At 42.3% G+C, this 25,070-nt stretch overlaps 1 protein-coding gene across 6 annotated transcripts in view; it reads left to right on the forward strand.

Annotated features, from left to right (window-relative positions):
• The window catches only part of ARID1B (AT-rich interaction domain 1B), a 435,119-nt gene that overhangs the window by 329,949 nt on the left and 80,100 nt on the right, over positions 1-25,070 (forward strand). For all 6 annotated transcript variants that reach the window (XM_032161137.2, XM_032161127.3, XM_032161155.2 and 3 more), the window contains one exon: positions 6,076-6,165. In XM_032161137.2, coding sequence (XP_032017028.1) covers positions 6,076-6,165 — 90 coding nt within the window. The remainder of the gene's footprint in view (positions 1-6,075; positions 6,166-25,070) is intronic.

Raw genomic sequence — 25,070 nt, forward strand, 5'->3', positions numbered from 1 at the left:
AGAGGCATTTCCACTAAGATCACAAATGAGGCAAGGATCATCACTATCTTCACTACTGTTCAATAATGTACTACAGATATTAGCCAATGTAGTTAGGCAAGAGAACTCAATTAAAGGCATAAGGATGAGTATAGGAGAAATAAAACTGTCTATTTACAGATGATATAATAGTATGCCTGGAAAACCCCGGAGAATCAATGACAAATTAGCAGTGAAAGAATTCATTTAATGCAGTAGTGAGACATAAAATTAACATACAAAAAGCAGTAGTCTTTCTATACACAAACAGTAAACAGTTAAAAGACATATAATGGTGAAGAGAATCCCATTTACAGTAGCAACAAGGAAGACTACGTGCTTAGGAATAAACTTAACATAAAATATACAAACCCTCTAGGTGCCTGAAAGAAACTAAAGAAGACTTAAGCAAATGAAAGATGTTTCTTGTTCTTGGATGAGAGGAACTCAGCAGTCGTGAGTTCTCCTTAACTGATGATTTCAATCCAGTTGCCATGAAAATATTAGTGAGCGATTTTATATGGTCAGACAGGTTGATACTCAAGTTCATATAGAAAAACATACAGGAAAACTTAGAAAACACTGAAAAAGAAAAGGTGAAGGGCACTATTCTTGCTGGACATTAAAACATGGTATAAAAATACTAGAACTAAAAATAGTGTGTGCTGGCCAGTGGAATAGAAGAGGAAGTCCAGCATTAGACCAAATACATATGAACATGTATTACATGACAAAGATGATATTTCAAGTCACTGGGCTAAGAATGGATTTTTAAATAAATTGTGTTGGAATACTTGGGGAGCCATGTGCAAAGAGATAAAGTTAGATCCATCCTCACATCAAATAAACTTGAGGGAGATGGAAAAAAACCATGTGTGTACTCGACGAAAACTAGGGTGAATTCCTCTTTAACCTTGCTGTAGAGAGAATAGCTTCCTAACTGTGACTCAGAATCCAGAGGCAATAAAAATAAAGACTGATAAATTTGACCACATTAAAAAAAAGTCCCACTACAAAAGACACCGTAAGCAAAACTAAAAGACAAGTGACAAACTAGGAGAAGAGATTCACAATGTATACCACAGACAAAGGGCTAATATCTCTAATATATAAAGAACCCTTAAAAATTCCAGGGCAAAGGATTAAGAACGTAAACAGAAAAGTAGGAGAAAGACTTGAACAAACACTTCACAAGAAAAGATATTTAAATGGCCCTAAAATATGAAAAAGTAGTCAAACTCATTCAGAATCAGTAAGACTGGTAATTTTTTATTTTTTATTTTTTTTGAGATGGAGTCTTGCTCTGTCCCCCAGGCTGGAGTGCAGTGGTGCAATCTCAGCTCACTGCAACCTCTGCCTCCCGGGTTCAAGCGATTCTCCTGCCTCAGTCTCCCCAGTAGCTGTGGTTACAGGCACACACCACCATGCCTGGCTAATGTTTGTATTTTTAATAGAGACGGGGTTTCACCATGTTGGTCAGGCTGGTCTTGAACTCCTGACTTCATGATCTGCCTGCCTCGGCCTCCCAAAGTGCTGGGATTACAGGGGTGAACCATTGCACCTGGCCAAGACTGGTAAAATTTTTTTAAACAGCAATACATTCTATTAGTGAGGTTATGGAGAGACAGGCCTTTCAAACATTGTTTGTAGCAATGTAAATTGATACAAAGTTTCTAGAAGGAAATTTGGAATTGTGTAACCTTTAGACCCAACAAACCCACTTCAGGGAATTTTCCCTGAACATAGACCCCAGCAATACAAAAATACATCCACAAAAGATTGGAAAGTGTCTAAATGCCCATACACAGGAGAGTGTTGAATAAACTATGGAGCACTCACATAAAGGGGTGCTGGGGAGCCCAGGACAGTGTGTCCAGGACAGCGTGAAAAAAAGCAAAGCCCAAAGGGTGTGCCACAAACTTACCAGCTTAAAACAAGGCACATTCCTTATCTCTGTTCCCCTGGCAGAGAGTTCAGGCACCTCTTAGCTGCTCAGGACTTACAAGGCTGCAGTCAAGATGTTGGGCAGCCTGCATCCTCATCTGGAGGCTCAACTAGGGAACCATCTACTTCCAGTTTCATTCAGATTGTGGCAGCTTCATCTCCTCGCGGTTGTTGGAGTGAGATCCTGAGATTCTGGAGGCCTGCCCCTTCTTGCCTTAGGCTCAGTTCACGTCAGAGAAGCCTGTTTCCTAGAAGGCCTGAGCCCTGTTAAAATGTCAGGCCCATACAGGATCATCTCTCTCCCTTTTGATTATTTCAAAGTCAGCTGATTAGGGAGTTTAATTATATCTGCAAAGTCCTTTCAGATTTGCCATCTGACATAATTGCAGGAGTGACAGTCCATCACTTTCTTCACATTCTTTGGATAGAATCACAGGTTCTGCTCAGTGGAAAGGAGGGCATTACTCACCGGTGTTACTCATTGGAGGTTACTCGAGGGTGTGTCTGCCACAGTGAGTGGAGAGAAATAGTCTAATAAATAAAAAACCAAGTGAGGAAGAAAATGGCTCTTCTCACAATGGAATTCCGGTAACTAAATGTGGAAGAAAAAGGGGAAATAGAGAATCACCGTTAGCCGATACCACTGTAATAAATGTAAACAAGATCTTCTAAAGGATTCTGAAATTCGTGAGTGCAGGTTTGAGGAGGCATAGAATTTGCATAGTCTCAAATATCTTCCAAAAAATACTTACCAACTACAAAGGGAAAATAGATTATACTTATTAGGGCAAATAAAATTTGGCGACGTTCTACAAAATAACTGAACAGTACTGTTCAAAGCTATCAAGGTCACAAAATAGAAGGAAAGACTGAGGTACCTACTGACTGGAGGAGGCTAAGGGAAAGTCACTAAATGCAATCTGGGATGATCCCAGAAAAAAGACATGACGTGGAAAAATGGGTGTAATTCAAATGAGGTCTTTAGGTAAGCTTCTCTTCTAGGTAATTGTATTATGGTTATATAAGATGTTAACATTGGAGGAGGTGGGCTAAAGGATATAAAGGAACTCCTTGCACTATTTTTACAAGTTTTCTGTAAGTCAAAAATTCATTAAAAATAAAAGTATGTTTTTAAGAAAATGATAGCATAGACTTAGGCTGATAATTTTATTTCAGTAAAAGTAGAAATTCAGGTGACAGTTCTGCACCTAAATTTTGCATGTTGTTGTATACGTTATCATTGGAGAATACAGAAGTGTACAATGGTGGAACTTATTCTAATTCATAGTATAGTTTTTTCCAGTTGTGTTTTTTTCCATTATGCTTACATCATAATAGACATTGCTGAGGAAAGAACACGGGGCTCTCTTTTTTTTTTTTTTAAACGATTTTAATGTTAAAGTGCCTTCATAAAGTGGGTTGGTTCACTGTGCCCGCAGTATTCTCTTTAAAAATTATTACCACACTTTGTTTGAGAGGTTTTACTTGTGACCAACACATGTCATATAAAAATCTGTAATTTTGAAGGTGTTTATTGAATTCGGTTGGTTCGGAGGGCTCCGAATTTTCTTCTTTATATGGGCCAAGGACACAAATGAGTCTTCTATATCACTTTCTCAAATGCATTTTCTGAGTCATCATCTGCTGTGACGATGTTTAAACTATGCCTGTGGAAGATCAAGTTGTTTCTTAGTAACTATAGTTACTGAATCATAGTAACTATGACTTAGTAGTTAATGAAACTATGGATAGAAGATAGGGAGTAAAGGAAAATGAATAAGATGGTTTGGGTGGATCTGTATCATGATAAAGCTCTTGTATCTTTAACAGAATGAATTTAGTATGTGAATATTCTCATTGCTTTAAAGGGACATCTGTCTTAGAATTGTGCCACAAAACCAGTAGTGCTGCTCGGCTGTGGCGGTATTTTATGAATCATGGGATGCATTACTTACAGCCTTTTTTATTTCTACTTGAAATATTGTGCATAAGAGCAGTGCCTCGGGCGTGCACCGTCTAAGCCACGGTGCCCTGTGTTCACATAGAATTACTGTTTGTTTTTACTGTCATGAGTCTATGAATCCAGCCTGTCATGCAGAAGTGATCCTGATAATATAAGCACTTACTGTCTTGCTGCAGCTGATTCCCCAGTGACATTTTTAAAAGTCAGTATTTGGCTGCAGAGTGCTTTAAATTTCTAAATGGACTATAGATTGGAGGCCTTAGGGTATTTCATAGGAAGCACATGACCCTGCAGTGAGCACACAGCAACTTTTGTAGCTCTGTAGCCAAGTCGGTGACTAGTATTTACCCTTGAAATTGTTTTGGTTCAGAATGTTAAGTGTTTTTTACTTTACATTTAATTATTTGGTACTGGTACTAATTTACTACAGATGTCTGAAACCAAATGGATACTTAACGAAGTCTATGCTGTTTGTCCAGGTCTTTTATCCCGACTAGTTATGGTTCTAATGTAAAAAGCAGCTTCTAGTGGTGACACAGTGCATATTTCTCAATGTCTATAAATTCAGGTCTTTGGTTTTCACTTAATCTGAAAATGAGAGTGGCAGTTACACACTCAGGAACACTCAGAAATACATAAACAAGTTTTGCATTCTTCTCTAACGAAGCCTAAACCCCTGAAAACAATTGTTTTGTAGTAATATTTTAACGGCTATTTATATCTGTTATCTAAACTGAAAATCATATTCCTGACCCTCTGACTGCCACAGATACCCCGTGATTAGACTAGTAAGGAATGACAGTCCTTGGAGATTCTGGGACCGTGTCCTGCCTGGCCACATGGGTAACAGACCCATCGTAGAACCACAAGAGGGTTGGTTGTTGTACGTCGTCAAATACCAGGCTTTGTGTCGAATGTGTCCTGACTTCACGGGGGCGAATTGGTGATGATCTTTAGGACATTAATTTTTTTCTTTATTATTTGTAATTCTTTTGAGCAATATGCCTGACTATGGAGCAGTGGGTCTGATGGGGTCAGAGCAGTTAGCCTGATCCAGCCAGGGTCTCAGGACCACCGCACCAGAGGACTATGCAGTGTTCTTTATGTGTGTGTGTGAGTGTATTTGTGTTTCCAATTGATTGAAGCAAAGAGGGAGGGTAGAAGATAAAATAGCATGGTCCTCATGTCACGAGAGCTAGTGCCTTGAGGACTGCGCTAAATTCAGCTGCTTTTTTAATTCCATTACATTTTTAGTCTTAGAAATGCATCTAAACCTCTCAGCCAAAAATTTGTGAGTTGAGATCATCAGCTACCTCTGATGATTTTTAAATTTCAAAATCTCATCTCCTGCCTTCACATGACTCATTATCTCTCTTTTATCACTATAGTAAGAAGTATCTTCCTTTAAATAATATTCTCAGATTATGATTTATTAAGTATTTGTTATGCTCAGAGAGGGATTGAAGGAATACAGATAAGATTCCTGTCTTAAGGAGTTTACGTTATATTTGGAAAAGACAAACTGAGCATACATTTAAAACTAGAAATTAAATAGATACTATTGCTGTATTAGCAATAAAGATCAAAAGAGATGCAGAATAATAGTCCCTTCTTTAGTGATCATATATACTGCATTTTATAGTAGTATGTGTTTTGTTTCTTAATGGAGGTCTTCTAAGTTTATGTTAAATCTCTGATTGACTAATGATGAAGATGTTTTAGAAGTCTGTTGATATTACTGTATTGATTGGATATTACCATGACTAATTGTTGGCCACTCTGCATGCTTGCCCACCTGGAGACTCACATAAGAGTCAGGAGGATGAGTTTAGCCCAGCTCTCCTACATTTTCTTAAATTCATTGAAGAAGTGTGTGTCAAGAAATTTCAGCTACAGATTGATTTAAAGAGTTTAGGAACTCATTCAGTAACAACTTTTCAGCAAGCGTTTAGCTAAATATGTTTATTCATGTTTCCTCTTTGTTTCCCAGGGAAAAGATGAACTATTACACTCTGAGCTATGTCTTTTTTTAATGGGGCTGTGCCTTTTGTGATCATAAAAATTAAATGTGGCTGTGTCTTGGTTTTGCATGACCGCACTATTAATGCAAAGGGTTCCCCCATCTCCACTTTCCCTCCTGTGTTTTACAGGTAGTCAGATGCCTCCGCAGCCACCTGGGAGCCAGTCAGAATCCAGTTCCCATCCCGCCTTGAGCCAGTCACCAATGCCACAGGAAAGAGGTTCGTCTCCAGTTCATGTCTTACATGCCTATAGTGCTTTCAGGCGATAAGGCGTACGTGAGTTTGCTTACTTATGCACCTCCTTATCATTAATTTTTTAAAGGATGTTATGTTTTCTTATCAGACGGAAGAAATAAACAAAAGCCCTTCCAACAAGTATGCAGAGGAGGGAGGATGCTTTCTTGCAGGTTGGGTGAAGTTTTGTCAAAGTACAGTTCAAGGCCCAAAGAATGTGTGTGTCCACATAGCACCATGAAGCACGGTTCACATATGACTGTAGTCTGGTATTTGGTCTAGCTGTGTAAAAGTAACTGTGAATGACTCAAACTAGGGTATCAGTCCGAATGTGTGTGTGTGGCGGTTGGGGGTGGGGGGTTGTATGTGTTAATACTGGTTATTCCCTGATATTTAATAATAAGATTTTAAACCTGGAGCAGACCTAAAAGTTTCTATGGCCCAGTCACCTAAAGCAACTGGGGAGTGTAGCGGTTAGGTGTGACTTCCCTTATTCTCAGGAGCTAGTTAGTGCCAGTCCCAGAAAAAAAGAATATGGGCTTTTCCTGAAACCTTTGGAGAGAAGTGGCCCCACATCTGCCAGTGCTCTTGGCCTTTAGCTCAGTCCTGCCTGTCATCCCTGCCGTGCGTTTCTTACTGCCTTGCAGAGACCTTAGGCTCACCCATATTTACCTGTCTTCATTCTCCCTTGGAGTAGTAAAGCTACTCTTGGTGGTGGTGGTGGTTTTAATTCAGATTGGTGTATTCTGGAGGTACAAGAAGCCTACCTGTGCTCCCCTGGTGTGGTGGCAGGTCACTTCCCTTGCTGTGGGGGCAAGGCTTGCCTGCTCCATCCCACACCAAAAGAGAGGTACCGCTGTCCTCCACTCCCCTCCTCTCTCACACAGGCCCAGAGGCCAGAAGTTCCCACCTTGGCAGCTAATATGTACTGGGCTCCTGACCCCTCCTGTTCATAATTATTTGTATATGAGTTGCAGTGATGATGATTTGCTTCTGATTAGAATTATGAGGTTTACGTTATTTTACATGTTAAAAACTCAGCAACATGTTTAGAAACTAATGTCAATGAAAAGATAGATTTGCTTTATCTATACATCATTTGTGTTGAATTGAATGTTTCAGAAGGATAAAATGAATTTTTCATTTTCTAATACCATTACATATTTAACTTTTTATTATAATTTAAGGTATAGTCGACAATAGTTCATGGTTTTTAAACTTTAGAGTGTGTGAGAATCACCTGGAGGACTTGTTAAAAGAGATTCCTGGGCCCCACCCCCAGGTTTCCAATTCAGAAGATTTGAATTGGGACGTTTAAAACCTCCATTTTTGGCAAGTTCTCAGATATTGCTGATGCCAGTGGCTTGATGACCATACCTTGAGAACCACTGCCTTCTAATGGTACAATAATAGGTTTTGGAGGTGGGAGAATCACCTGAGCCCATGGAGGTCGAGGTTGCAATGAGCTGTGATCACACCACTGCACTCCACCCTGAGCAACAGAGTGAGACCCTGTCTCAAAAAAATAAAAATAGATTTTAATAATTGTGTGAATATGTGCATTTGTTTCCCTAAATTCTCTACTATGACCTGCTCTAAATCATCCTTTCATCCTATATCGTCTCTCTAAATTGCTTGATCTGTGTTAACTCCTCATATGGCTCTGGTCATCTTGAAGGCATTATAGAAGTTCATAGTGTACTGGTGCCAAGCAAGCGTGATTCTTACTAAAATCCTTTTTTTGGTTGTGAGTTGCACCTGTGTTGTATTGTTGGGTCACTGTGGGGAAAAAGGAAATTATCTTGCACTGGGTGCCTACTCGGGTCAGGCAGAGAACTGAGATGAAGATTCACCCCATAACCCTGTAACATCACTCTCACTGGTACAGTTCTTTTTATTTTAACAAGTGTTAAAGGGTAAGAGGTCCCTTATTTGAAAGTCTTAAAATTTTAACCTTTATTAGTAAGAAGAAAACAAAGAGAAACCCTCTGAGATCCTTGAACAATGTCTTTCCCAACCCTTTCCAATTGATACGTGTTTGGGAAATTGAGCAATGTAGAAAACCAGATGTGGAAAACAGGACAACAATTAGGAAACTTAGCTAAATCAAACTTTTAACTCAAATTGATCCACTTTCAAGGCAAAATCTAGACTCTTTAATGGTACCACTGTATGGAAATTACCATGTTAATATGATTATTGTTTTTCCTTTGATTGCCTTTATTATATGTAGTGTAGTTTGGGTAACTGATACCAGATACATAACAAGCTGAGTGGTTATAATGACCACTTTTTTTTTTTTTTGGAGATGGAGTTTCACTCTTGTTGCCCAGGCTGGAGTGCAATGGCACGATCTCAGCTCACCGCAACCTCCGCCTCCTGGGTTCAAGCGATTTTCCTGCCTCAGCCTCCCAAGTAGCTGAGATTACAGGCATGTGCCACCATGCCCGGCTAATTTTCTGGTTTTAGTAGAGATGAGGTTTCTGCATGTTGGTCAGGCTGGTCTCCAATTCCAGACCTCAGGTGATGTACCCACCTCGGCCTCCCAAAGTGCTGGGATTACATGCATGAGCCACCGCACCCGGCCATGACCATTTCTTTCAAATAGTAAATATAAATTATATAAGTTGCCAAATGTGAATTGATTTTTATGAATGTGATCTCTAAACCTCCTCTGAAAGACTGTGAGAGACATTATTATATTGTTATAGTTTGTTTTCACACTGCTATAAAGAACTACTGGAGACTGGATCATTTATAAAGAAAAGAGATTTAACTGACTCATAGTCCTGCAGGCTGTGCAGCAGTCATGGCTGGGGAGGCCTATGGAAACTTCCAGTCATGGTGGAAGGTGAAGGCAAATTTAGCACATCTTACATGGCAGGAGCAAGAGGAAGAGAGTGAAAGGGGAGGTGCTACACACTTTTAAACAACCATATCTCGTGAGTTCTCACGAGATAATGTGTCCGGAATTGGTGGGTTCTTGGTCTCACTGACTTCAAGAATGAAGCCGCGGACCCTCGCAGTGAGTGTTACAGCTCTTAGGGTGGCACGTCTGGAGTTTGTTCCTTCTGATGTTTGGATGTGTTCGGAGTTTCTTCCTTCTGGTGGGTTCGTGGTCTGGCTGGCTCAGGAGTGAAGCTGCAGACCTTCGCGGTGAGTGTTATAGCTCTTAAGGCGGTGCGTCTGGAGTTGTTCATTCCTCCCAGTGAGCTCGTGGTCTCGCTGGCTTCAGGAGTGAAGCTGCAGACCTTCGCGGTGAGTGTTACAGCTCATAAAAGCAGTGTGGACCCAAACAGTGAGCAGCAGCAAGATTTATTGCAAAGAGCAAAAGAACAAAGCTTCCACAGTGTGGAAAGGGACCCGAGCGGGTTGCCACTGCTGGCTCGGGCAGCCTGCTTTTATTCTCTTATCTGGCCCCACCCACGTCCTGCTGATTGGTAGAACCGGGTGGTCTGTTTTGACAGGGCACTGATTGGTGCATTTACAATCCCTGAGCTAGACATAAAGGTTCTCCACGTCCCCATCAGATCAGTTAGATACAGAGTATCGACACAAAGGTTCTCCAAGGCCCCACCAGAGCAGCTAGATACAGAGTGTGGATTGGTGCATCCACAAACCCTGAGCTAGACACAGGGTGCTGATTGGTGTGTTCACAAACCTTGAGCTAGATACGGAGTGCCGATTGGTGTATTTACAATCCTTGAGCTAGACATAAAGGTTCTCCAAGGCCCCACCAGAGCAGCTAGATACAGAGTGTCGATTGGTGCATTCACAAACCCTGAGCTAGACACAGGGTGCTGATTGGTCTGTTTACAAACCTTGAGCTAGATACAGAGTGCCGATTGGTGTATTTACAATCCCTGAGCTAAACATAAATGTTCTCCACATCTCCACCAGACTCAAGACCCCAGCTGGCTTCACCCAGTGGATCCTGCACCGGGGCTGCAGGTGGAGCTGCCTGCCAGTCCCGCGCCGTGCGCCCGCACTCCTCAGCCCTTGGGTGTTCGATGGGACTGGGCGCCGTGGAGCAGGGGGTGGCGCTCGTCGGGGAGGCTCGGGCCACACAGGAGCCCGTGGAGGCGGGAGAAGGCTCAGGCATGGTGGGCTGCAGTCCCGAGGCCTGCCCCGTGAGAAGGCAGCTAAGGCCTGGTGAGAAATCGAGTGCAGCACCGGTGGGCTGGCACTACTGGGGGACCCAGTACACCCTCCACAGCCGCTGGCCCGGGTGCTAAGCCCCTCATTGCCCGGGGCCGGCTGGCTGCTCTGAGTGCCAGGCCTGCCAAGCCCACGCCCACCTGGAACCCCAGCTGGCCTGCAAGCGCCGCACGCAGCCCCGGTTCCTGCTCACGCCTCTCCCACCACACCTCCCTGCAAGCCCAGGGAGCCGGCTCCCGCCTTGGCCAGCCCAGAAAGGGGCTCCCACAGTGCAGCGGTGGGCTGAAGGGCTCCTAAAGTGCTGCCAAAGTGGGAGCCCAGGCAGAGGAGGTGCCAAGAGCAAGCGAGGGCTGTGAGGACTGCCAGCACACTGTCACCTCTCAATAGCACTAAGGGGATGGTCCTAAACCATTAGAAACCACCCCCATGATCCAATAACCTCCCACCAGGCCCCACCTCCAACATTTGGGTGGGGACACAACTCAACGTGAGATTTGGGTGGGTACACAATTCAACATGAGATTTGGGTGGGGACACAAAGCCAAGCTTTATCACTATGTGCATTCCCTTTTGTGTGTGTTTGTTGGTTAGGCAACACCCTGAAAAGGAAAACTTTCTATTTTAAAATGACTGTTATGTTAGAAGATGCTTTGCCTTGCATGAGTGAAATTTCCTCCACCACTGGGTAGCAAGGCTTTAAAGAAAATGGCTTTATTATTTATTAAAATTTAGGAAGAAATGTTAGCTCCTAATAACCTTTGATCAAATGCCACTTGATCAGGTGTCTAAATGGCAAATGACAGTGACTTTGATGCTTTGGCACAATAATAAAAACATTTGTTTGTTGGACCATCATTTGGTGTGTACCAGCAGCATACATAATGGAAAGTAGATCTAAGAAAACTCTTACTAGGAAATTCCCCAAAATTCATTCCCCCATATTGGAAAGTAACTTAACTTTGCTTATACTCTTACAATTGATACATACCTACCTTGTTTAGGGAAGTGCTGAAAGAAACAGGCCAAGAAATACATTAGTGAGTTAGTATCTTTTTTTAAAACAAGTATGTCAGACTGGGCGCGGTGGCTCACACCTGTAATCCCAGCACTTTGGGAGGCTGAGGCGGGTGGATTACTCGAGGTCAGGAGTTCGAGACCAGCCTTACCAACATGGTGAAACCCCGTCTCCACTAAAAACACAAAAAATTAACTGGGCATGGTGGTGTGCGCCTGTAGTCCCAGCTACTCAGGAGGCTGAGGCAGGAGAATCGCTTGAACCAGGGAGGTGGACGTTGCAGTGAGCTGAGATCACGCCACTGCACTCCAGCCTGGGCGACAAAGCAACACTCCGTATCAAAAAAAAAAAAAAAAAAAAAAAAAGGTATATCATGGAAACCATAGACCCTGATAGAAAAGGTAATGACATTGCTTCTGTACTGCTGAGTGCTAAAATAACCACATTGAACAATTCTGTTTACACTTAGTTTGTTTTAATAAATAAGATGGTGATAATATTGTAATATTCCACCATATACATACTTTCTTTAAAGTACCCACAGGAGATAACATTTTCTTTAATGGCACGGAATCTAGAAACACATTTGCACAGAGACAAGAGATGATGGAGAGTGAGAGATGATGCAGCCTACTTCACTCTAGAGGTGCAGTTTTCTGAGTCCTCCCTCCAAGTCCTCATGGGGCAGTGATGCTGGTAACACTGCCTTGGAGCCTAAGTCCCGCCAGTCTCAAGAAGCTGAACCCTTGCTCTGATCTTTCTTTTCTACTTGGTCCTTTGTTCCCATTCAGGAAGAGCATATGTTAATAAACCATGTACCCTGTGTGTCAGAGGTTCTACAAACCTCTGGTGACAGCAAGGTCAGTGAAGTGCCCAGATTTCCTGACAGCAGTCCTTTGTAAACCTGCAGTCCCCGTCCCCACCCCATCTCTTTTTCGGTGCCCATTTTATCTGGCGGTTTTGGTATTGAGTTTTGTCACAGGACCGATCAGTCACAAATCCATTTCCCCACATTGTACATAGATGAAAATAACTGTGAGTTTCTACAGTTTGATATTTTCTGTGCATAAAAGGTATTTGTGCAAGTAAATATGGATATGGCATCATAGGTTACAAATGGAGGGAAAACTTTAGATATTTATTGGGCTCTCTACTCTCCTACATAGTATTGCCTCCTCTACATCTTCTTCTGTTTTCCAGTATAAAACTTGATTTACTATTGTGCTGCTGGAAGTTTTTGTTTGTTTGTTTATTTGTTTGTTTTGAGACGGAGTCTTGCTCTGTGGCCCAGGCTGGAGTGCAGTGGCGCAATCTCAGCTCACTGCGAGCTCTGCCTCCCGGGTTCACGCCATTCTCCTGCCTCAGCCTCCTGAGTAGCTGGGACTACAGGCACCCGCCACCATGCCCAGCTAATTTTTTTGTATTTTTATTAGAGATGGGGTTTCACCGTGTTAGCCAGGATGGTCTCGATGTCCTGACCTCGTGATCCGCCTGCCTCTGCCTCCCAAAGTGCTGGGATTACAGGCGTGAGCCACCGCACCTGGCAGAACTTCTTTTTAACTAAATAAAGAAAATTAGTTCAAATTTTTTGGCCTTTACTTCTTCATTATGTACATGAATTTTAAAGAAAAATGGTAAAAACCTCAGTTTAGTATTCTGTTGTAACACATTTGCCATTGGTTTTTATTTTAAACCTCTCTGTAGACCTCATATGGCAATATACAGAAATGTTACTAAATCACCTTGACAAAAAATCAAGCAGTGTAAATTAGGCCACCGAAGGCACTGGAGGAACAGTTCAGATAACCTTAAAATACTGAAATGAATATTACAAAAATTGTAGGTGACCAGTTCACATTTGTTTTATCCTTATTTCTTAATCTTTATATGTCTTGAAATTCAAAAAGAACAATAGGAAACGGCTTATTAATAGGTTGTCCTCTTTCTCAGGAAGTCTTGGAGGGAATACGGAATAGTCATCTGAGTAGATAAATAAGTATAATAATTATTAACATTACAGTTATCACATTTTTAACCCCAGTGACACGTTAAGCTTAATGAAACTAACAAATGCCCTTCTAGTTTATTGGATTAGCAATTAGGTGAAAATGCTGAAAGAAAGCTTATTTATTTGGACAGATGTAGAGAGGTCAGAATTAATTTTTCGAAAACCTTCTAATTGAATTCCCTTTTAATTTCACAGTGGTGTCTAGTTAAACATTCATGTTAATGCCAGCGATTTTCTGAAGGTCTGAACTAGATCTGGATTCCCAAAATCAACATAGGTTATTTAACCCTTTTCATCTAGTAAGCCAGCAGGGACTTTCCTAGTGTAATCCCATAGTATTTGAATAATTAGAAGGTCGTAATGAGGATTTAATTAGTCCTTGAGATATGCTGAAGCAGAACCCCTAAGAACTTCCCCTTTCGGACACAGATGCGAGCAGAATGGATGCTGCTCCAGGACTGTGAGCCACAAGGAAATGTATTCTGTTGCTGGAGGCAGTTCTCTGGCACCATTGTGTGGCCATCAGATCGGTGCTGAAAGCATCTTAGGTGAAGTCTTCCAGAATTACTGAATAACAGCCCCCAACCTTCATTTCTGCCCACTTTCCAACCTACACAAGGACTGGCTTTTCCTCTCCACGGTTGAAAAAGAGGAGTTGTAGTCAAAGCACGATGTACCTGATTGAAAATTGGCTTTTGCTTTATCAGTGACACCAACATTAGGTGAGCTGGGCGAGTTGTGTATTTTCTCTATAGTTCTATAGAAAAAATAGATAACAAAAATTTGTGTTGTTCTAAGCCTCTGGTATTTTGTCCAGCCAAACATAGGGATCTTGACAGCTATTTGTCAGCAGAATCACAAAAATCTCATCTTTGGAATCTGATGTTCACAGAGTAATATTTATCAGTAGCTGCATTTTTATAAATACAGACAGTACCATTACCCAGCAAAGTGTGTAGCAGATGGGGTATGATCAGGCATTTCAAGGTTCTTTTTGTGTACTACCACAAAAAGGTGAATCAAAATTTCTATACTTCAAAAGTCTGAGGTTTCAAACTTACATATTTTGTTTAGACTAAACATTATTGAATATTTCATTATTCAATATGTCTTCATTTTTTATATGCTGCTTCTGTTATTAACCCTGAATGTTAACTGCCTTGGTATAATTTTATTCCCACTAATTAATGGTATATTTTAGCTTCTTTACAAAGTCTGAATATAATTCCTCATCAAATTTCGAGTCACATTCTATTTGCATAGGGCACATCTTTTGGCTGGGGGCAAATCCTTCTCTTACCTTTTCATGCAATCGGGAAAAAGAGAATGAATTCAGTGTCTTCCTATGAGTTTGACTGAGCTTCCCCAGGGCCTGCATGGCCCTCGGTATTCATCCCCTGCCAGGGACCCCCACGTCGGCAACAGGCTGGGGCTTCACAGATGCTCAGCAGAGACTGAGCCGTACAACTAAAGCCATCCAGCTCTAACACCCTGTCAAAGCACAGGACAACCAAGCTACAAAATCTTTATTGTTGTGGAATTAAGAAAGCTTACAATTTTACCAATAAATACTGTACGTCATTTGCTATAACACAGTGTTTGTCCCTCTGAACTCACTGTTAGTATTTTGATCTTACACAAGATTAAAGCTACCGCTGCTGCTCCCCCCGCCCCCGTTCTTCCCAGATGCATTTCCATGACTGCACAGCTGTACTTACAGTGGGTGTCAGTATGAGCCACAGCCCCTGGACCTGGAGTGTGGCACTAAATGGATTGTGCTGAGTCCCCTCCCCAACCCCAGCCGTGCTCTTTATGACCCAGGGGCATTTAGATAGAAATATGTAAAATTTTGAAATTTTTTTACTGTTGTCAGCTAGTTTCATGGTGATATTTATACCAAAAGTTATTTTTTTAATGTGAAAATTACTCTTGAATATCTTAATTGACCTAGTTCCTTAATATTCAAGAATAGATTAACAAGTCAGTACTGAAATGAAGGAGACCACCCAGATAATTGTTAAGGAGTTAGAAGTGGGGTTTGATACTTTTTTCTGTTTTTGCAACCTACAGAAACCATTTTGTTCTTCTTTCTATTGGATTCCCAGTTGTAAGTGTGACAGTAAATCTGTAGATGCTGAGATGTGTCATAAGATATACTGGTTGTCAGAAAATGTTCTCTTAATCTACCTTTCTAGTTTTAAAGAGTAAATGTATCATTTTCCTAATGTATGCTGTGTGAGTTTATAGATCTACCTGGTAGGGCATCAGCAATAATCTACCCTCACCCCCAGATGCAATTAACTTAGCCTCCACTCTTAATTGAAGATCCCTTCTTTGTGATTTGTGAAAGATGAAAATAAACTCAAATGGGAGGCTTTACACAAAAGAGAGTATCTAGACACCACTTTGGAAAGCTGCTTCTAATTTCTTCAGCCTCAGAACTCTTCCTCTGTGCTAGACTGTGGACCAAGCCAAAGCTAGTCAGTAATGAAGGCAGTCATGGCACAAGACTTGTGTTAGGTTTATCATTAAATTCCTTTTAAGCCAGCTATCCAGAAATAGTTTCCTCCCAAAGCTGGGAAAACAAATGTCACACACAATAAGAGTCCATTTATATTCATTGAGGAAGCATCAGTCGAAATTTTAGAACATTTTAAAAGAAGCATATTTTGTTACTTTTGTTATATGCAGTAATTTTTTTAATTGCCAATTAAAGTGGGCTTTTAATACTTAATACTCATTTGTAATTGGCTCATTATTCTTCATTGAAAGTATTTGAGAACATCTGGATCTTAGGTAAATTCATTGATTTATAACAACACTTTTTCCTGTTCCTTTTGTGTTTTTTCTGTCTCAGTGAAAAACCATTGTCTTTTTCCAAAGCCAAAAATTCAGAAGCCATCCTTGATGCGTTTTTCTCCCCTGTCTGCCCCAAACCAATTAGTCACCAAGTTCCACCAACTCTTCCCCAGTAGAGGTTCCCACACACCCCTTCTCCATACCCACTATCACCACTCTAGTCCAGACACCTAGTTAACCTCACAGCCTCCTCGCTGTTCCTCCTGTCCCCAGCCTCATGCCTTTGAGATCATATTCTACCTCCTCAGACTGGTGAGAGCATGTCATTCCTCACCATCTATGCCTTTAGTCACTTGCCTGTGCCTTGGATAAAGGCGCACTGATCTATGTGGTCAAGGGGCCTGTCCTTATCCAGCCCTGGCCTCCTTTGCTGGCCTCCCTGTCATCACACTGCTTTCTCTCTCAAACACCTGCCACACTGAACCTCTTGGGATCTTTATATAAACTCTTCTCTCCAGCTGGAACACTTCTGCAGCCATCCCACCTCAGCCGCACCCCCACCACCCCTGCGGGTCTTCTTACCTGTCTATCTTGTCCTAATTCTTAAGGTCCTCAGCCTGGCTCTTAGTAGGTGCTTGAGTCAGTGTTTGTTGGGTGAACAAATGAAGGAAGCATAACCAGTCACCGTGCTGCCCCTATGGGCTAGGCGCCCTCTGAAGCAGCCCAGATGTGTACAGTGTTGGTGACCCATTAACAGCTGGGATTACAGTTGATTCGCAGTTGAACTCTCTTCCAGACTCTAGGACTCTGCGAGTGGAGGGACCGTGGCCTTGTCGTTTCAGAACTCCAGGGCCTCATGTTTTACCTGCTGCTGCTCATTTTAATCTGCAGGGACTTTGGAATCAGAAGATCTGGGTTTAGGTACAAGCTTTATCACTAACTAGTTTTGTATCCTTGGACTATTTGTGAAATGAGGATCATGGATATATTGCACAATTCAAATAAGATTTTGTATCTAACAGTAAAAATTGCAAAGCACCATGAACATAGTAAATGTAAGATCAGGTTCAGATACCTCAGGTGAGACCTGGGTCGAAAGCCTTAAAAAGTAGTTTCTTTGCTTCTCCAGTGCATAGTGACGTACATACATTGTCTTTTTCCTCAGCACTGAAGCAGACTTTTGCAGCTAAAACTTAAAAGATTTGTGTAAGGAATGACTGGATCTTCTGTCCCCATCTGCCATCTGGGTGCTCAGTCTGACCCCTCCCCAGACTCTCATTTGCCCAGTGACAGGTAGTATAAATTTCCGGACCAGTCAGTAGCGGAGGGGAGTTGGTGGGGTGGATGGGGACAGCTCAGACGTTGCTGTGCCTGGCTCCAAGTATCAGGCGCTGTGATAGTGGGGAAGGAGAGGGAGTAGTTTTGCCAGTTAACCTAACAGCACAGCTGGTGCGGCGCGGGGGGCCTGGGTTAAAGCCTTGAACGGGCCATTAGTTTCTGTCTTTCTCAAAGCAGTTCATGTTGTGAAGAGAGGAAGGCAGGCAGATAAATACTGAACATAGTTAAATGTAATGAGAATATTTTTTAAATCTATTTTTCTCTCCAAATGGGGATGTGACACCTATTTGTGAGAGAAACGCCTCTGCCTGTCTTTCTGGGTGGAGACACTGCAAAGGTGACGTGGTATGTAACCGTGGCACACACACATGGCAAAGCAGCTTTTATTGAACTGGCTTGAAGAGACAGATGCCAACATGAAAATCAATTGTCCATGTGCCAAACGAAAAACGTGCTTGCTTTTCAGTGGCTTCTGTTGCCTTGGATGTCTTGTTGGTATCCTGACAATGCTGTAGTTCTCTGCTAGCTGACAAGGGACCTTTGATGAAGAAATTAAATTTTTCTGTAATTGATTTTGTGCTCTCCTTCATTGGCCTGGCCATGCACGCTTTCTGTCTTTGCTGGTTTCTCTGTCATGGGTAGGATGAATGGTGACTTGGGTTTCATGCTTTTTCCAACAGGATTTAAAGTCTCTAATGCTTACATTGCAGAATTGTTGTGTCCCATGAAGAGGAAAAGAATACACGATTGGAGGCTAAACAAGATCCATGTTAAAATTCCTCCCAGTTTTATTTTCCCAAAATTCCTAGTTTTGTTTTCACTTTTTATTTGACTTTGTTTCTAACTCAGTTTTGTAACACCCTTCAAACTTAGAGATATGTTTTCATTGGCTGGTACTTTAATTGGACCCATCCCTGGTGATTTTGGAGCTTTGACAACATTGCCCTGTTTAAGTTCATGGAGCCTTCATCACTGTTTCCTTTATGTCGTCTACCCCCAAATATGCTTTAAGGACTAAGTTTACTTTTAAAATTAAATACAGTTTCATTCTATTTTTGAAAATATCTGTAGTGCTTCTAAAGTTAGGTGTCTCTGTTATCTAGGGAAGAATTTTTCTGTATTCCTACTACACAAAAATACTCATTTTTTTTCTTCTTTTATAGCTTATAAGGATGTCATAGGACGTCATAAATCAGTTTCTTTAATTTTTTTTTTTGTCTGCTAAGGTTTAGAAAGCAACATTGGATCTTTGCTATAAAGATTATCTCTTTTACAAATAAGAGATCATATATAGCTGCTTTTTTTTTTTTTTTTTTTGCTGAGGCAGAGTTTTACTCTGTCATCCAGGCTGGCGTGCAGTGGCACAATCTCTGCTCACTGCAACCTCCGCCTCCTGGGTTCAAGCAATTCTCCTGCCTCAGCCTTCCAAGTAGCTGGGACTACAGGCACATGTCACCACGCCCGGTTAATTTTTGTATTTTTTAGCAGAGACAGGGTTTCACCATGTTGGCCAGGCTGGTCTTGAACTCCTGACCTCAAGTGGTCCACCCGCCTCAGCCTCCAAAAGTGCTGGGATTACAGGCGTGAGCCTCCGTGCCTGGCCCGCATGTAGCATTTTTATAAACTAGGGCAAGTCTCCACTAACCAAACCACAGATAGGACACTGCTGCAGAACACATGGGAAAGGTCTGGAAAACTCACTTATCTAAGAATAACACAGGGACACGTTTTAGAAATGCTAATTTGTTTACCACTGGGTCTCAAGCACCTATGACAACGACTGGCTTGTCATTAGGCCAACTAGGCCAGTTTTCCAAGAGGGCAGTGAAGGGATTTCTTGTTTTTAATTGTTAGAAGAAAAATGTCTCTTGGCTTAGTCTTTAACACAGGTCTCCATAATAGAGATTGAAGTAGCGTTTTTCCTAGACTTATGTGAACACCGCTTACATTGCCGTGTAACAAGAATGGATTGTTACAATAGGAATTTTTCACTGATGCTAGTATTACTGTTCACAGGAGAATGCCCCTAAATAAAACAGTCCTTTCAAAATGCAGACTGAATGACTCCAGGGAATATCCCGGCAGCCCGCCACTACCCCTGTCTTTAGCTATTAGATATACAAAATATGGAATTCAAACAATTATCAAATTGTATCAGAATCCATTATCTAAATTAACACCATGTAACGTTGGAATGAACTTGAGGACAAGTGATTCGCCTCTTAGGTGGTGGAAACGAGCCTGCCCGGGTCGCGCTCATACCCTCACACAAGCTCTGGGGCAGCGGAACCTGCCAGGGCACCATTTCCTAGGCCAGGGCCCTGCGTGCTCTAACTTACAGCTAGAAAGGGAACGATCTTCTCTTTTTTTTTTTTTTTGAGACAGAGTCTCACCCTGTCCCAGGCTAGAGTACAGTGGCATGATCTCAGCTCACTGCAACCTCTGCCTCCCAGGTTCAAGTGATTATCCTGCCTCAGCCTCCCAAGTAGCTGGGATTACAGGTGCCCACCACCATACCCGGCTAATTTTTTTTGTATTTTTAGTGGAGACCCGGTTTCACTATGTTGGCCAGGCTGGTCTTGAACTCCTGACCTCAGGTGATCCATCCACCTCAGCCTCCCAAAGTGCTGGGATTACAGGCATGAGCCAACATACCTGGCCAGGAATAGTTTTCTATTCAGACTGGTTTTCCTTTAACCCCCACGAAAAACCTAATGGGTTGTTTCATCCATTAAGACAAACGTTTATTAAGCTACTCACTGCCATGAGTGCTTGAGATTCCATGGTAACCAGAAGCCAGGGCCCTTCTCCTCACATTGAGAGTCTATTCAGGTACTTGATAGGGATTTTGAGATCTCTCTCTCCCTGTCCATCTCTCTCTCCGTCTCTCTCTCTTAATCTTTCTTTTTTACACACACAACACACACACACACACACACACACACACACACACACACACACACACACACACACTGGGGAATCTGCCATGTCAGGAAGGATGTATACTGCTTCTTAGGCCGCCCAGAGCTAATCAGTAAGTACTATAGCTGTTGGTTGAGTGGCCTAAAACTGACAAACTGAGCTTTTCTGAGCCAAATAACATGGCCAGCCAATTATTTCTGGAACCATTTATCTGGAAGGGCACAGGGCTTTCTGCATAGTGAGCTAAGTGAGGCAGGATCCCCCTCAGCTCTAGCTGGCCTTGTAGAGGAGGCGTGGGACAGGCAGGCCCAGCCTGGAGCCACCGCTCCCAAGGGGCAGCCTCGGAAGGCGTGCCAGGAGGCTCACAGGTGTGGCATTGCACCTCCAGAGATTAACCACCATCCAAGGACTTGCAGCATTTTCTGGCTTCACCGATGAATGGTTTGTAGGGAAACCTGGCAAGAGAAATTAGTTTGGAAACTTGGCGTCAGGAAATAAATGGTAGATTGCATTAAAAATAATATGAATAATAGTAGCTATCGTTTATTAAACCTCTAGTGTGTGCAAGCACTGAGCTGTGTGCTTTACACATTTTCTCATTTAATCTTACAAGGTAGGCTCAGTTGTCATCCACATTTTTCAGAAAAGGAAAGTGATGCTTTGCAGTGACTAACGTGCCCACAGCTGCTGAACTAGTAAGTGGTGAAGCCGCGATTTGGCCCAGGCAGTTGGTCTGGAGAGCTCTCACTCTTCACAGCTTCGCGGTGGCTGTGGAGATGGACAGGGTGGATGCGTCTGATAGATATTTAGGCCATGGAAAATAATCGTGCTTTCTGGCCTAGTAGACTCGTTTTTCTTCCTTGCCTTGCTGTCAGCTGTCAGTTCTTCCTTCTCACAACAGTCCTTTCTTGGACAGCTGTCTCCCTTTCCTCAGAAATGATTCTTTGAAAACACCACGAGACGAAGAACAAAACAATCCAATTTTTTAAGCTGCTTTTGTAAAGTAAGAGCAAATGGGTCCAAATGAAGACGGTTTATTTTTCACTAAGACCACATGTTTTTGGTTCTAACTCTATGCCAGATACCTTGCTTGGGCAGATGAGAGGAGAGTGTGTTTTGAAGCCTCCGGAACTTATAGTCTGGCGAGAGAGACAGTTGCACGAAAAACGATAGCAGTGTGCTAACTGCCTGGCCACAGCTAACATACATGGTGCTTTTCAAGCTTATAAAAGTGACTGCTTTCCTGGAAGGGCAAGGAATGTCATGGAAGATAGCACTAACAGAGTCATACAGAACAGGTGCACATCAGCTGTATGAAGGCAAGTGGCCTTCTAGGCACACCTGTAAAAACAGCTGCAGCAAAGGACACAGCACACCGTCTTGTTTTTTAAGCTATGCCTCCCATTAGTGGATCTTTCCATGATATGTAAAATATCAGAGTGCACGGTACATAATAAGGGTCAGTATTGTTCTGGAAAAGGTAGAGTGTATGTGAATAGTATATGTAAGTATGTAAACATACACTCATGCACATTGGATCATGACATAAAATATGTCTCTAAAGTATGGATTGTTGAAAAAAAAGTTTGAAAGTGGCCTCACAAATCAACCTCTGTGAGCCTCACTGTCTTTAGGCTGATTTGAAGCTGAAATGGGCTAATAATGAACAAGCTGTTAGCATATAATATATGCTCATTAAAGATCAGCTGCTCATAGGCCAGGGAATAGCACCTTACCTAGAACCTGAGAATGCAGATTTATACATATTTGCTGAGTGACTGGATGTGCAGGGACTTGCAGTTCTGAAGCAACCCAGGGGCTGCAGGGAGCTCAGAGCCTAAGTGACGGAACCAGAATGGGAGCACCTGGTGACTGCGTGTCCAGGGTAGGGCGGCAGACTTGTGTGCTGGGCTAAGTTTGGTCTTCAGCCAGTTGAGGAGTCAAGAAACAGTGAATGGTTTTTGAACGAACACAGATCCCTGAGAGATGCGGAAGGCGGTTCAGCGCCCAAGTGTAGGCACCAGCCTTGGGCACAAGCAGAAGATTTTCTTCTTAGAGGAGGAAAACCAATAAGCCTGGGGCTTGGCTGGAGATGCTCAAAGCTTAGAGGGCAGGAAGTCATCAGTGCTGGCTTTTCTTGTGGTGTGGGTGGTCATTTGTTGAGAATTGGTAGCTGGGCTACAGATGGTTTGAAGACGGTAAAATTCTAAACCAGCCAAATAAAAAGGTACCTCCAGTGACCTCTAGACTCAACGGAATGCAGGAACTTTAGTTTCCAAGTCCATGCCTTGCGACATGTACTTTGGATGACACCCACTGGTCGCAGTGGAGCCTCTCAGAAGCTGTCTGGCCAGATTTGCCCGCGTCCTTCCTACACATTGTTCAGGTCTTAGCTGAAATGTGACTTCTTCGAGGAAACCTTCCACCCTCCCAGTATAAATTGGGTCTTCCCCGATACTCTCGTAGCACCTGTGCTTCTTTTATTCTCCGTGTCACACACTGACTTTGAGTTATTTGTCAGATGTCTGTGTCTCCCGCTAGAGTGTTAATTCCATGAGGGTAGATGTTGCCTGTGCTTGGCTCATTCATGCCCCTGGCACCTCGTGAATAACCCAGAAATGGAAGAGAAAGGAGGTGGTATTTAGCTGACTAAGATGTTACTTTTTTGTCTCATATAATGTTATAAGTTGCTTCGTAATTTTAGTTCTTTATTTTTCCCTGTTGATAGGCTTTTATTTTCTGTTCAACTAAAATTTCAGTTCCTCAAGGGCAAGGATCACATCTTTTGCTTTTTAAAAAATACTCTCTTATTCTTACCACAGTTCCAAGAACGTTAGAGTAAAATAGGTGCACGCTGGTAGAAGATTTGTGTGGCATTACTGTGGCTTGAGTTACCAGTTTGATAGCTCAGATAGAAACCCACGCAGTGAATAAAGGGCTCACAGAATCACTATAAAGGCAATAGTGATGCCTTTGTGTAGTGTTTTCATGGTGGTTTTCAGTTTAGCAAAGCATTTTTGCCTGGATTTTTCTTATTTGACTCTCAGGGTGAATGATCTTGTAAGCCAGAGCAAGATGTGCGTTCTTCACTTTATACGAAGGAGCGTGTGGACCCACACGGTGAATGGGAGACGCAGCCTCTAAACAGATCTGCTTCCAAACAAATCTGTAGGGGGTGTGTTTCTCCTACTCCACTACCTTACATTCTCTCTAAGGATTTTTCTTTTGCTCGATTTTTCCCCCCCCCTAAAGGGCAGAAAGGGTACTGTTTTAACATCAGAAGGGTGTCCCTGTGTTTGTAATGTGGTAGTACAAGTTCGGTGACTGTATGAGCATGCAGCACAGGACTCAAAACTAGGAAACTCACTGATCAGAACCCTGGTGCAGATTTATGTTACGGATACATATATTAATCATATTTTCATATGTGGTTTCTAGGAAACTTTGTTTTGTATCATGTAGATAATATCTAATTTAATGCTTTGTCTAAAGTTTGAATTTTCCCATGTTAGATATTTACTTGGGGCCCTATAATTCCATAATACATTTAGTAGTTCAGTATACTTTCACAATATATAGGAAATTCATTTTATATTTTCTGAATTTCCCTTACTAGAAAGTGTGGTACTCTGAACTCAGATGGCTTATGACTAGAAAAGGTCACACCTTTTAAAGACGCAGCTGCATTCCCTCAGCTGTTAGGCTTGCTATTCACAAACTCTGTTACAAGATACCATCTTAGAAGAACGTTCTGAAAAAAGCAAGATGCAATCAAACAAATATGTCACCATAAATAGGAAGAAGATTCTTAGTTGAAATCTGATTTCTTGGGAAACATTTTAAAATGTATTTCTTTCAAAAATAAAAATTTAACAAAACAAGAAAAGAACTACCTTCCAAATAAATATACTTGGAAATTGCAGACTTGATTTAGATTTCTTCCTAGGAAAGAAAAACGTTTAAACCAGAATCATAGACACCTATAGCTGGAAGTGCCCCTACAACTATTGAGTGCGGGTGAGGAAACAGGCCAGAAAGGTGAAGTCACTGGCTGGAATCTGCACAGCAGACTTGGAGGCCAGGATGAGATCCTCGCCCAGTGCTCTCTTGGTTACCATGCCACCTGTCCTGTACCCTTGTTTGAATCTGTAATAGTGACAAGAACTGGCTGGGCATGGTGCCTCACGCCTGTAATCCCAGCGCTTTCGGAGGCTGAGGCAGGCGGATCACAAGATCAGGAGTTTGAGACCAGCCTGGCCAATATGGTGAAACCCCGTCTCTATTAAAAATACAAAAATTACATCTGTAATCCCAGCACTTTGGGAGGCCGAGGCGGGCGGATCACAAGGTCAGGAGATCGAGACCATCCTGGCTAATATGGTGAAACCCAGTCTCTACTAAAAATACAAAAAAAAAAAAAAAAAAAATTAGCCGGGCATGGTGGCAGGCACCTGTAATCCCAGCTACTCGGGAGGCTGAGGCAGGAGAATTGCTTGAACCCAGAAGGTGGAAGTTGCCGTGAGCCAAGATCACGCCACTGTGCCACTACACTCCAGCCTGGATGACAGAGTGAGACTCCGTCTCAAAAAAAAAAAAAAAAAAAATGGCAAAAATTGGCCAGGCATGGTGGCGCACGCCTGTAGTCCCAGC

Source organism: Hylobates moloch, unplaced genomic scaffold (genome assembly GCF_009828535.3).
Source record: "Hylobates moloch isolate HMO894 unplaced genomic scaffold, HMol_V3 SCAFFOLD_2, whole genome shotgun sequence".
NCBI classification, from domain to species: domain Eukaryota; kingdom Metazoa; phylum Chordata; class Mammalia; order Primates; family Hylobatidae; genus Hylobates; species Hylobates moloch.